The following is a 14,040-nucleotide window of genomic DNA, read 5'->3' on the forward strand; positions in this document are numbered from 1 at the left end:
CCTGTGATCGGAGTGACCACCACCACCCCGCTGACCGACCCCCTGACCTGAGTGACCACCACCGCCCCGCTGACTGACCCTCCTGACCAGAGTGACCACCACCGCCCCGCTGACCAACCCCCCTGACCAGAGTGACCACCACCACCCCGCTGACCAACCCCTATGACCGGAGTGACCACCACCACCCCGCTGACCGAGCCCCGTGACCGGAGTGACCACCACCACCCTGCTGACCAAGCCCCCGTGACTGGAGTGACCACCACCACCCCGCTGACCAAGCCCCCGTGACTGGAGTGACCACCACCACCCCGCTGACCGACCCCCCTGACCAAAGTGACCACCACCACCCCGCTGACCGACCCCCGTGACCGGAGTGACCACCACCACCCCGCTGACCGACCCCTGTGACCGGAGTGACCACCACCACCCCGCTGACCAACCCCCCTGACCAGAGTGACCACCACCGCCCCGCTGACCGACCCCTGTGACCAAAGTGACCACCACCACCCCGCTGACCGACCCCCTGACCTGAGTGACCACCACCGCCCCGCTGACCAAGCCCTGTGACCGGAGTGACCACCACCGCCCCGCTGACCAAGCCCCCGTGACCGGAGTGACCACCACCACCCCGCTGACCGACCCCCCTGGCCAGAGTGACCACCACCACCCTGCTGACCGACCCCCGTGACCGGAGTGACCACCACCACCCTGCTGACTGACCCCCCTGACCAGAGTGACCACCACCACCCCGCTGACCAACCCCCTGACCTGAGTGACCACCACCACCCCGCTGACCGACCCCTGTGACCGGACTGCCCGGCACCACCCCGCTGACCGACCCCCCGTGACCGGAGTGACCACCACCGCCCCGCTGACCGACCCCTGTGACCAAAGTGACCACCACCATCCCGCTGACTGACCCCCCTGGCCTGGAGTGACCACCACCACCCCGCTGACTGATCCCTGTGACCAAAGTGACCACCACCGCCCCGCTGACCAACCCCCCTGGCCAGAGTGACCACCACCACCCTGCTGACTGATCCCTGTGACCAAAGTGACCACCACCGCCCCACTGACCGACCCCCATGACCGGAGTGACCACCACCGCCCCGCTGACCGAGCCCCGTGACCGGAGTGACCACCACCACCCCGCTGATTGACCCCCCTGGCCAGAGTGACCACCACCGCCCCGCTGACTGACCCCCCTGACCAAAGTGACCACCACCGCCCCGCTGACCGACCCCCTGACCTGAGTGACCACCACCGCCCCGCTGACCAACCCCCTGACCAGAGTGACCACCACCGCCCCGCTGACCGGCCCCCGTGACCGGAGTGACCCCCACCGCCGCGGCCGGCGCTCACCTGCGGCTGCAGCACGACCTTCAGCGGCACGGTCAGCCGCTGGCCGGCACCGCCCACCACCTGCGGCACCGAGGCCACGCCCACGGGCCCCGCCCCGGCCTGCTGGATCAGCTGGATCTTCTGGGGCTGCCCGGGCTGGCCGGGCGCGGCCGGCGGCTGCACCTGCAGCTGGATGGTCACCACTTTGGCCGGAGCGCCGGGCGCGGCCTTGGCGGGGCCGGGCGTGGCCGCGGCGCCGCCGCCCTGCACCAGCAGCTTGCCGGGCAGCGTGCCCAGCACCACGTGGCGCTGGCCGGGCGCGGCGCCGGCCCCCGGCTGCTGCAGGACCAGCGTGATGCGCTTGGACTCGCCCTGCGGACGGAACGGCCGGCGGGGGGTCAGCGGGGGTCAGCAGGGGGCAGTGGGGGTCATTGGGGGGCAGCAGGGGTCAGTGGGGGTCATTGGGGGTCAGTGGGGGGCAGTGGGGGTCAGTGGGGGGTCAGCGGGGGTCAGTGGGGGTCAGCGGGGGTCAGCAGGGGTCAGCGGGGGGCAGTGGGGGTCAGCGGGGGGCAGTGGGGGTCAGCGGGACCCCAAAGCTCAGCCGGACGCTGCAATCCCCACCTGGATCCCCCCAAACCCACCTGGATCCCCCCTGGAGCGCCCCAAATCCCCCCCAGGACCCACAAAACCCCCCCAGGGATCCCCAAATCCCCCCAGGACCCCCAAATCCCTCTCAGAATCGCCCCAATCCTCCCCCAAATCCCCCCAATCCCCCCCAGGGCTCCTAAATACCCCCCAGTCCCCCCCAAATCCCCCCAAACCCCTCTCAGAATCACCCCAATCCCCCCCAGGACCCCCCAGTCCCCCCAAAACCCCTCTCAGAATCCCCCAAACACCCCCAGGGCTCCCCAAACCCCTCTCAGAATTCCCCAAATCCCCCCCAGGACCCCCCAAACGCCCCCAGGGCTCCCCAAACCCCCCCAGAACCCCCCAAACCCCTCTCAGAATCCCCCAAATCCCCCCCAGGACCCCCCAAACCCCTCTCAGAATCCCCCCAATCCCCCCCAGGACCCCCCAAACCCCTCTCAGAATCCCCCAATCCCCCCCAGGACCCCCAAACCCCTCTCAGAACCGCCCCAATCCCCCCCAGGACCCCCCCAGACCCCTCTCAGAATCCCCCCAATCCCTCCCAGGACCCCTCAAACTCCTCCAAATCCCCCCAAATCCCTCTCAGAATCCCCCCAATCCCCCCCAGGACCCCTCCCAGACCCCTCAAACTCCTCCAAATCCCCCCAAATCCCTCTCAGAATCCCCCGAATCCCCTCCAGGACCCCCCAAACCCCTCTCAGAATCCCCCCAATCCCCCCCAGGACCCCCCAAACGCCCCCAGGGCTCCCCAAATCCTCCCAGGACCCCCCAATCCCCCCCAGGACCCCCCAAACCCCTCTCAGAATCCCCCCAATCCCCCCCAGGACCCCCCAAACCCCTCTCAGAATCCCCCCAATCCCCCCCAGGACCCCCAAACCCCTCTCAGAATCGCCCCAATCCCCCCCAGGACCCCCCAAATCCCTCTCAGAATCCCCCCAATCCCCCCCAGGACCCCCAAACCCCTCTCAGAATCGCCCCAATCCCCCCCAGGACCCCCAAATCCCTCTCAGAATCCCCCCAATCCCCTCCAGGACCCCCCCAGACCCCTCAAACCCCTCCAAATCCCCCCAAAACCCCTCTCAGAACCGCCCCAATCCCCCCCAGGACCCCCCAAACGCCCCCAGGGCTCCCCAATCCCCCCCAGAACCCCCCAAACCCCTCTCAGAACCGCCCCAATCCCCCCCAGGACCCCTCCCAGACCCCTCAAACTCCTCCAAATCCCCCCAAACCCCTCTCAGAATCCCCCCAATCCCCCCCAGGACCCCCCAAACCCCTCTCAGAACCGCCCCAATCGCCCCCAGGACCCCTCAAACTCCTCCAAATCCCCCCAAACCCCTCTCAGAACCGCCCCAATCCCCCCCAGGACCCCCCAAATCCCTCTCAGAACCGCCCCAATCCCCCCCAGGACCCCCAAACCCCTCTCAGAATCGCCCCAATCCCCCCCAGGACCCCCCAAATCCCTCTCAGAATCCCCCCAATCCCCCCCAATCCCCCCCAGGACCCCCCAAATCCCTCTCAGAATCCCCCCAATCCCCCCCAGGACCCCCAAATCCCTCTCAGAATCCCCCCAATCCCCCCCAGGACCCCCCCAGACCCCTCAAACTCCTCCAAATCCCCCCAAATCTCTCTCAGAACCTCCCCAATCCCCCCCAGGACCCCCCAAATCCCTCTCAGAATCCCCCCAATCCCCCCCCAATCCCCCCCAGGACCCCTCCCAGACCCCTCCCCGCCCACCTGCGCGGGGCCGAGGCTCAGGCCGGGTTTCAGGGGGGTCCCGGGGGTGCTCCCCGCGCCGGCCTTGAGGGGCTGCAGCACCAGCTGCTTCACCGGGCGCCCCGACTGCAGCAGGGCCCGGGCGGGGGGCGCGGCCGAGCCCCCCGAGGCCCCGCCGCCCTTGGCACCACCGGCCACCCCCGCCACCGGGACCCCCGGCCGGATTTGGGGCGGGGTCCCCCCCAAAACTTTGGCCAGGGTGACTTTGCCCCCGTTGGGCGTGGCCGGGGCGGGGCCGCCGGGGGGAGGGGCTTTGAGGATGACGATTTTGGGGGGCCCCCCCGCGGTGGGGGGGGGGGGAGGAGGAGGAGGGGCGGAGACCCCCATGAAGGGGTTGCCCTGACTCAGCACTTCGGGGTCCGGCGGGGGCTGAGGAGGGTTTGGGGTGTTCTGGGGGGGGTCCTGAGGGGGCTCCGGGGCTGGGGGAGGGTCCAGAGCCCCCGAAAGCCCCAAAGCTTCGGCCAGGGGGTCGCTGGGGGGGGGGTTCGGGGGGGCCACCAGGTCCTCGGGGAGGGGGTCCAGCCCGAACAGGTTGGGGTCGTCAAAGAGGTCCATGATGGGGTCGGCCATGACGGGCAGGGGGCCCCAAACCCCAAAAATGGGGAGGGGGGGGGTCTGGGGGGCCCCAACCCTAAAAAAGGGGAATTTGGAGGGGGTCCTGAGGGAGGTTTGGGGGTCCCCAACCCCTGAAAAAGGGAATTTGGGGGGGTCCTGGGGGGGGTTTAAGGAGTCCCAGGGGGGCCCCAACCCCAAAACAGGGGAATTTGGGGGGTCTGGGGGGGACTTTGAAGGGGAGATCTGCGGGTTTGGGGGGGATCTGGAGGTCCCCAACCCCAAGAAAGGGGAATTTGGGAGGTCCTGAGAGAAATTTGGGGGGTCCTGGGGGGGGTTAAGGGAGGCTGGAGTGGCTCAAAGGGTCCCCACCCCCAAAAAAAGAGAATTTAGGGGGTCCGGTGGGGCTGTGGGGGTCCCCAACCCCAAAATGGGGGGGATTGGGGGGGGTCCCTGGGGTTTTTTGGGTGTCCTAGGGGGGATTTGGGGGGTCCTGGGGGGGTTTTTTGCAGGTCTCTCCTCAGGCTGGGGGGGTTCTGGAGCTCCAGGCTGTGGGGAGAGAAAAAAGAGGGGTCAGGGGGACCCCGAAGTGATCTCCAGACCCCAAAAGTGACCCCCAGACCCCAAAACTGACCCCTCCCAAAACGGCCACCCCCCCAAACTTTGGGGTCCCCCACCATAAGGGGAAAGGGGAGACCGCAAAACTGGGGCAACTGGGAGGAACTGGGGGTCCCAGTAAGGAGGGAACTGGGAGCCCCAGTAAGAAGGAACGGCAACCCCAGTAAAGGCTAACTGGGAGCCCAGTATGGGGTAACTGGGACCAGCTACAGGAAGCCCAGTACGAGGTAACCGAGGGCACTGGGACCTCAATGAAAGCGTAACTGGGGTCCCAGTAAGGCACCAATGGGAGCCCAGCACGGAACCGCTGGCACCCCAGTAAAGGGTGACTGGGACCCCAAACGAACTCACTGGGACCCCGACATGGGGGTAACGGAGACCCCAGCACGGCACAAACTGGGACCCCGATATGGGATCGCCCCGACCCCAGTACGGGGCTCATCGCGACCCCAAACACGGAGAAACCGGGATCCCAACGCGAAACCAAAGCAACCCCAACAAGGAAGTACCCGGGACCCCCGTGAGGGACGATCTCCGCCCCCCCTCCCCTCACTCCGCCCCTCACGACCCCTGAGGGCCGCGCCCCCCTTTTCCCGCCTTACCTGTCCCGCCGTGAGGGGGAGGAACGCGCGAAACCCCCTCGATTTTACCGGAATATTTTTGCCGGGGGGGGGGGGGGGGGGGGGTGGTTTCCCCTCAGGATTTTTTTTTTTTTTTTTTTAGGTGAAATTTGAGATAGAGGGGGGGAAGGGGGGGGGGGTTTCTCCCCTGAGGGAAGATGAGGGGGGGGGGGGGGAGGTGTGGGGGAGGGGCGCGGGGGGGAGGCGCCGCTCGCGGGTTTTCCCCCCCCGCGCGCGCGCGCGCCGCGGCCGCGTCGCCCTCGCGCCGCCGCCGGGGCGCCCTCACAGCGGCTGCGGCGCAACGCAACCCCCCCCCCCCACACCCCCCACTACCCAGCCCCGCCCCTCCGCCGCGCTTCCCCATTGGCCCGACCCCGCGCGAGCCGCGCGCTGATTGGCTGACGGGCAACCAGCGAGGTGCGTTGCACCCGCCCACCCGGAAGCGCCCCCCCCTTTTCCCCTCAGAGAGGGTGGGGTCCTTCGGTCAGGGGTGGCCGCGGCGCTGCCGGACCGCGCGGCGCAGGCGAGCGGCGGGGGCAGGCGCGCGCCGCCGCCATCTTGTCTCGCTGAGGGGGCCGCGGGGTCCTTCGCCCTCAGAGGGGAGGGGAGGGGGGGAAAAAAAAAAAAAAATTAAAAAAAAAAACCCAAATCCGCCGGATTTGACCCCAAAAAAAAAAAAAAAAAAAAAAAAGCGCCGAGGGCGCTTGGAAGCGCCGGGATGATTTGCTTGGATTGGCCGCGTCTCTCACCGCGGCATCGCCCGGCCCCGGCTGCGGAGGGAGCGGCGGCGTCGCCAAAATCGAGGCCGGAATTGGTGCGAGTCCCGAAATTGAGGCAAAACCCGGCAAAATCCGGGAAAGCGGCTCAAAATGAGGCGGTTTGGGGTCAAAATCGGGGAGGGTGAGGGTAAAAAGTCCCTCAGAAATCGGGGTTTGGGGGAAAAAGGGCTGCAAGGGATGTTAAAAGATGCGAAATTTGCACGAAATGGCCCAAAAGTCCCTCAGAAATCGGGGTTTGGGGGCAAAAGGGCTGCAAGGGATGGTAAAAGATGCGAAATTTGCACGAAATGGCCCAAAAGTCCCTCAGAAATAGGGGTTTGGGGGCAAAAGGGCTGCAAGGGATGGTAAAAGATGCGAAATTTGCACGAAATGGCCCAAAAGTCCCTCAGAAATCGGGGTTTGGGGGCAAAAGGGCTGCAAGGGATGTTAAAAGGTCCCAAATCTGCACAAAATGGCCCAAAAGTCCCTCAGAAATCGGGGTTTGGGGGCAAAAGGGCTGCAAGGGATGTGAAAATATCCGAAATTTGCACGAAATGGCCCAAAAGTCCCTCAGAAATCGGGGTTTGGGGGCAAAAGGGCTGCAAGGGATGTTAAAAGATGCGAAATTTGCACGAAATGGCCCAAAAGTCCCTCAGAAATCGGGGTTTGAGGCAAAAGGGCTGCAAGGGATGTTAAAATATTCAAAATTTGCACGAAATGGCCCAAAAGTCCCTCAGAAATCGGGGTTTGAGGCAAAAGGGCTGCAAGGGATGTTAAAAGATGCGAAATTTGCACGAAATGGCCCAAAAGTCCCTCAGAAATCGGGGTTTGGGGGCAAAAGGGCTGCAAGGGATGGTAAAAGATGCAAAATTTGCACAAAATGGCCCAAAAGTCCCTCAGAAATCGGGGTTTGGGGGCAAAAGGGCTGCAAGGGATGTTAAAAGATGCGAAATTTGCACGAAATGGCCCAAAAGTCCCTCAGAAATCGGGGTTTGGGGGCAAAAGGGCTGCAAGGGATGTTAAAAGATGCGAAATTTGCACGAAATGGCCCAAAAGTCCCTCAGAAATCGGGGTTTGGGGACAAAAGGGCTGCAAGGGATGTTAAAAGATGCGAAATTTGCACGAAATGGCCCAAAAGTCCCTCAGAAATCGGGGTTTGGGGGCAAAAGGGCTGCAAGGGATGTTAAAAGATGCGAAATTTGCACAAAATGGCCCAAAAGTCCCTCAGAAATCGGGGTTTGGGGGCAAAAGGGCTGCAAGGGATGTTAAAAGATGCGAAATTTGCACGAAATGGCCCAAAAGTCCCTCAGAAATTGGGGTTTGGGGGCAAAAGGGCTGCAAGGGATGTTAAAAGATGCGAAATTTGCACGAAATGGCCCAAAAGTCCCTCAGAAATCGGGGTTTGGGGACAAAACAGCTGCAAGGGATGTTAAAAGGTCCCAAATTTGCACGAAATGGCCCAAAAGTCCCTCAGAAATCGGGGTTTGGGGGCAAAAGGGCTGCAAGGGATGTTAAAAGATGCGAAATTTGCACGAAATGGCCCAAAAGTCCCTCAGAAATCGGGGTTTGGGGGCAAAAGGGCTGCAAGGGATGTTAAAAGGTCCCAAATTTGCACAAAATGGCCCAAAAGTCCCTCAGAAATCGGGGTTTGGGGGCAAAAGGGCTGCAAGGGATGTTAAAATATCCCAAATTTGCACGAAATGGCCCAAAAGTCCCTCAGAAATCGGGGTTTGGGGGCAAAAGGGCTGCAAGGGATGTTAAAAGATGGGAAATTTGCACGAAATGGCCCAAAAGTCCCTCAGAAATCGGGGTTTGGGGGCAAAAGGGCTGCAAGGGATGTTAAAAGATGCGAAATTTGCACGAAATGGCCCAAAAGTCCCTCAGAAATCGGGGTTTGGGGGCAAAAGGGCTGCAAGGGATGTTAAAATATTCAAAATTTGCACGAAATGGCCCAAAAGTCCCTCAGAAATCGGGGTTTGGGGGCAAAAGGGCTGCAAGGGATGTTAAAAGATGCGAAATTTGCACGAAATGGCCCAAAAGTCCCTCAGAAATCGGGGTTTGAGGCAAAAGGGCTGCAAGGGATGTTAAAAGATGCGAAATTTGCACGAAATGGCCCAAAAGTCCCTCAGAAATCGGGGTTTGGGGGAAAAAGGGCTGCAAGGGATGTTAAAAGATGCGAAATTTGCACGAAATGGCCCAAAAGTCCCTCAGAAATCGGGGTTTGGGGGCAAAAGGGCTGCAAGGGATGTTAAAAGATGCGAAATTTGCACGAAATGGCCCAAAAGTCCCTCAGAAATCGGGGTTTGGGAGCAAAAGGGCTGCAAGTGATGTTAAAAGATGCGAAATTTGCACGAAATGGCCCAAAAGTCCCTCAGAAATCGGGGTTTGGGGGCAAAAGGGCTGCAAGGGATGTTAAAAGGTCCCAAATTTGCACAAAATGGCCCAAAAGTCCCTCAGAAATCGGGGTTTGGGGGCAAAAGGGCTGCAAGGGATGTTAAAATATTCGAAATTTGCATGAAATGGCCCAAAAGTCCCTCAGAAATCGGGGTTTGGGGGCAAAAGGGCTGCAAGGGATGTTAAAAGATGCGAAATTTGCACAAAATGGCCCAAAAGTCCCTCAGAAATCGGGGTTTGGGGGCAAAAGGGCTGCAAGGGATGTTAAAAGGTCCCAAATTTGCACGAAATGGCCCAAAAGTCCCTCAGAAATCGGGGTTTGGGGGCAAAAGGGCTGCAAGGGATGTTAAAGATGCGAAATTTGCACGAAATGGCCCAAAAGTCCCTCAGAAATCGGGGTTTGGGGGCAAAAGGGCTGCAAGGGATGTTAAAAGATGCGAAATTTGCACGAAATGGCCCAAAAGTCCCTCAGAAATCGGGGTTTGGGGGCAAAAGGGCTGCAAGGGATGTTAAAAGATGCGAAATTTGCACAAAATGGCCCAAAAGTCCCTCAGAAATCGGGGTTTGGGGGCAAAAGGGCTGCAAGGGATGTTAAAATATTCAAAATTTGCACGAAATGGCCCAAAAGTCCCTCAGAAATCGGGGTTTGAGGCAAAAGGGCTGCAAGGGATGTTAAAAGATGCGAAATTTGCACGAAATGGCCCAAAAGTCCCTCAGAAATCGGGGTTTGGGGGCAAAAGGGCTGCAAGGGATGTTAAAAGATGCGAAATTTGCACAAAATGGCCCAAAAGTCCCTCAGAAATCGGGGTTTGGGGGCAAAAGGGCTGCAAGGGATGTTAAAATATCCCAAATTTGCACGAAATGGCCCAAAAGTCCCTCAGAAATCGGGGTTTGAGGCAAAAGGGCTGCAAGGGATGTTAAAAGATGCAAAATTTGCACGAAATGGCCCAAAAGTCCCTCAGAAATCGGGGTTTGGGGGCAAAAGGGGCTCAAAGTGACCTTCAAAGGCACCAAAATGGAATTTAAATGCTGCGAGACGGCTAAAAATGGCACTAAAAAGCCCAAAAAATGGCATTAAAATCCCGCAAATTGACAAAATGGTCCCAAAATGGGTTCAAATGGTCCCAAAGAGGATAAAAATGGCACCAAAAAGACCCCAAAATGGAGAAATACGGTCCCAAAGAGGCAGTAAAGGGCCTAAAATAGCTCTAAATTGCCCCAAAAGTGTCAAAAACGGCACGAAGAGGCCCCAAAATTGCACTAAATGCCCCAAAAGTGATAAAAGCCGCCCCAAAACGGCCCTTAAATACCCCAAAAGGGAGGAAAACAACCCCAAACTGCTCCAAAATGACAGAAATTGCTCCCAAAACAACCTCGAATCCCCTTAAATTTATGGTTTTTGTCAATGAGAGGAAAAAACCCCAAATTCCACGTTTTTAAGAAATCTCAGCTGCAAATCCCGGTTCAATCCCCTCAAAATTCGTGTTTTCACCCCAAAACACACCAGAATCTCTCTGAAATCTTTGGTTTTCGCGATAAAAAAGTTGGAAAAAATCGGAATTTCCCTTTTCAGAGGGAATTCGGCTCCAATTTGGGAGCGAAACGCCCCCAAAAAAATCAAATTTCAGCGCTCCAAAAAGGAGGGGAAACCTCCCAAATCCGCGGGTTTTGGGAATTTTTCCCCAAGTTACCAAAACGCCTCGAATCGCCTCGATTTAAAAGGGTTTTGATAATTACTAATTAAAATTAATTATGGCTAAGCCGTGCAAATTAAACTTAACTGAAATAAATTAAAGTTTACCAAAAAAACGCGATTTCAACTCAAAATCATTTCGATGCGGGGCAAAATCAGGCCCAAAACGGAGTAAAACCATCAAAATTTGGGGCCAGAAGTTGAAATTTGGGGGGGAAAAATGCTGAATTTGGGGTGCAAGGAATGGATTTTTGGGGCAAAAAGGAGGGAATTGGGTCAACGGCTGGAATTGGGGGTGTTTTGGGGTCAAAAAGCTGGAATTTGGGATCCAGCGATGAAATTTGGGATGAGAAGCGGGATTCTGAGGGCTGAGGGGCTGGAATTTGGGATCCACGCCTGGAATTCGGGCCGAAAACACGGCAAATCCATGAAAATTTGGGCGAAAAGCGCGAATTCGGGGGCGAAACGCCGGAATTTGGGCCAAAAAAGCCGGAATTCGATGGAACAAAACCCCAAATTTCGGTGCCAAAACGCCGAAATTCGGGAAGGGCCCCCGAAATTTGGGCGGGAAAAGCCAAAATCTGGGGGTGCCCAAGGCCCGCGCCGCCATCTTGACCCCGCGCCTCACCTCTGATTGGCTCCGCCCGCGATGACGTCACCGACCTCGGGCCAATGGGGAGCGCTGCGTCCTGGAAGGAGGCGGAGCTTCGTGGATTGGGGGCGGGGCTTCCTCAGTGAGCCCCAAAACCTCCCGATTTCACCCCAAAACCTCCTGATTTCCCCCAAAACCTCCCGATTTCCCCCAAAACCTCCTGATTTCACCCCAAAATTTCCTGATTTCCCCCAAAACCTCCCAATTTCACCCCAAAACCTCCCGATTTCACCCCAAAATCTCCTGATTTCCCCCAAAATCTCCTGATTTCCCCCAAAACCTCCCGATTTCACCCCAAAACCTCCCGATTTCACCCCAAAATCTCCTGATTTCCCCCAAAATCTCCTGATTTCCCCCAAAACCTCATTCCCCCAAAACCTCCTGATTTCCCCCAAAATCTCCTGATTTCGCCCCAAATCCCCCCTAGAGCCCCAAAACCTCCTGATTTCCCCCAAAACCTCCTGATTTCCCCCAAAATCTCCTGATTTCCCCCAAAACCTCCCGATTTCCCCCAAAACCTCCTGATTTCCCCCCAAAACCTCCCGATTTCACCCCAAAACCTCCTGATTTCCCCCAAAACCTCCCGATTTCACCCCAAAATCTCCTGATTTCCCCAAAAACCTCCTGATTTCCCCCAAAATCTCCTGATTTCCCCCAAAACCTCCTGATTTTGCCCCAAAACCTCATTCCCCCAAAATCTCCTGATTTCCCCCCAAAATCTCCTGATTTCCCCCAAAATCTCCTGATTTTGCCCCAAAACCTGATTCCCCCAAAACCTCCTGATTTCACCCCAAATCCCCCCCAGAGCCCCAAAATCTCCTGATTTCCTCCAAAACCTCCTGATTTTGCCCCAAAACCTCATTCCCCCAAAACCTCCTGATTTCACCCCAAAACCTCCTGATTTCCCCCAAAACCTCCTGATTTCACCCCAAAACCTCCTGATTTCCCCCAAAACCGCCTGATTTCGCCCCAAATCCCCCCCCCAGGGCCCCAGAACCTCCTGGTGTCCCCCAAATCCCCCCCTGTTCCCGCCTCAGGCTCCTCATAACCCCCCAAATCTCCCCAGCCCTCCTATTTGTGCCCCAGATCCCCCGAAATTCCCCCAAAACCTCCCCAAAACCCCTCCAAATCCCCCAAAACCTCTCCGTATCTCCCCAAAACTCCTCGAAATGCCCCCAAAAACCTCCCCGAAATCCCCCCAAAAACCTCTCCATATCCCCCCATTTCTCCTCCAAACCCCCCCAAAACCCCTCCAACTCCCCCAAAACCTCCCTGTATCTCCCCAAACTCCCTCCACATTCCCCCAAAACCTCCCTATATCTCCCCAAAAACCCCCCGAAATCCCCCCAAAACCTCTCCAAACCCCCCCAAAACCCCTCCAAAACCCCCAAAACCTCTCCGTATCTCCCCAAAACTTCCTGAAATCCCCCCAAACCTCTCCATATCCCCCAAACCCCCCCAAAACCTCCCCAAAACTTCCCGAAACCCCCCCAAAACCTCCCCATATCTCCCCAAAACCTCTCCAACCCCCCCAAAACCTCCCCGTATCTCCCCAAAACTCCCCGAAATCCCCCCAAAAACCTCTCCATATCCCCCATACCCCCTCCATGTCCCCCAAAACCTCCCCATATCTCCCCAAAACCCCTCCAAACCCCCCAAAACCTCTCCGTATCTCCCCAAAACCCCTCCAAATCCCCCCAAAACCTCTCCATATCCCTCCATTTCTCCTCCAAATCCCCCCAAAACCCCTCCAACCCCCCCAAAACCTCCCCGTACCTCCTCAAAACTCCCCAAAATCCCCCCAAAAATCTCTCCATATCCCCCAAACCCCTCCCATATCCCCCCAAAACCTCCCCGTATCTCCCCATACCCCCTCCAAATCCCCCCAAAACCTCTCCATATCCCCCCATTTCTCCTCCAAACCCCCCCAAAACCCCTCCAATCCCCTCAAAACCTCCCCGTATCTCCCCAAAACTCCCCAAAATCCCCCCAAAACCTCTCCATATCCCCCAAACCTCTCCCATATCCCCCCAAAACCTCTCCGTATCCCCCCAAAACTTCCTGAAATCCCCCCAAAACCTCTCCGTATCCCCCCAAAACTTCCTGAAATCCCCCCAAACCTCTCCAAACCCCCCCAAAACCCCTCCAACCCCCCCAAAACCTCCCCGTACCTCCCCAAAACTCCCCAAAATCCCCCCAAAAACCTCTCCATATCCCCCAAACCCCCCCCAAACCTCCCCAAAACTTCCCGAAATCCACCCAAAACCTCCCCGTATCTCCCCAAAACCTCTCCCAATCCCCCCAAAACCTCCCCGTACCTCCCCAAAACTTCCTGAAATCCCCCCCAAACCTCTCCAAATCCCCCCAAAACCCCTCCAACCCCCCCAAAACCTCCCCGTATCTCCCCAAAACTCCCCAAAATCCCCCCAAAAACCTCTCCATATCCCCCAAAACCCCTCCAAATGCCCCCAAAACCTCTCCATATCTCCCCAAACCCCCTCCACATTCCCCCAAAACCTCCCTATATCTCCCCAAAACTCCCCGAAATCCCCCCAAAACCTCTCCAAACCCCCCCAAAACCCCTCCAAAACCCCCAAAACCTCTCCGTATCTCCCCAAAACTTCCTGAAATCCCCCCAAAACTCCCCGTATCTCCCCAAAACCCCTCCAAATCCCCCCAAAACCTCTCCATATCCCCCAAACCCCTCCCATATCCCCCCAAAACCTCTCCGTATCCCCCCAAAACTTCCTGAAATCCCCCCAAAAACCTCCCCATATCCCCCCAAAACCTCCCCGTATCTCCCCAAAACCCCTCCAAATCCCCCCAAAACCTCTCCATATCCCCCCATTTCTCCTCCAAACCCCCCAAAACCTCCCCGTATCTCCCCAAAACTCCCCGAAACCCCCCCAAAAACCTCCCCGCATCCCCCCCAAAACCTCCCCGCGCCCCCCCCCGTTCCTCCCCCATATCCCCCCCCGTCCCCCCCTCCGT

The 14,040-nt window shown here is 58.3% G+C and overlaps 1 protein-coding gene across 1 annotated transcript in view; it reads right to left on the minus strand.

The window, feature by feature from the left end:
• Positions 1–11,235, minus strand: part of CHD8 (chromodomain helicase DNA binding protein 8) — an 82,668-nt gene extending 71,433 nt beyond the window's left edge. The window contains exons 1-3 of the mRNA XM_082299479.1: positions 11,026–11,235; positions 3,724–4,863; positions 1,363–1,713 (exon numbers count right to left, since the gene is read on the minus strand). Of these exons, the coding sequence (XP_082155605.1) occupies positions 1,363–1,713; positions 3,724–4,332 (960 nt within the window). The 5' untranslated portion in view covers positions 4,333–4,863; positions 11,026–11,235. The remainder of the gene's footprint in view (positions 1–1,362; positions 1,714–3,723; positions 4,864–11,025) is intronic.
• Positions 11,236–14,040: the final 2,805 nt, after the last annotated feature.

The sequence above is a fragment of the Coloeus monedula genome, assembly GCF_965178545.1.
Source record: "Coloeus monedula genome assembly, chromosome: 32".
In the NCBI taxonomy this organism is placed as follows: Eukaryota; Metazoa; Chordata; class Aves; order Passeriformes; family Corvidae; genus Coloeus; species Coloeus monedula.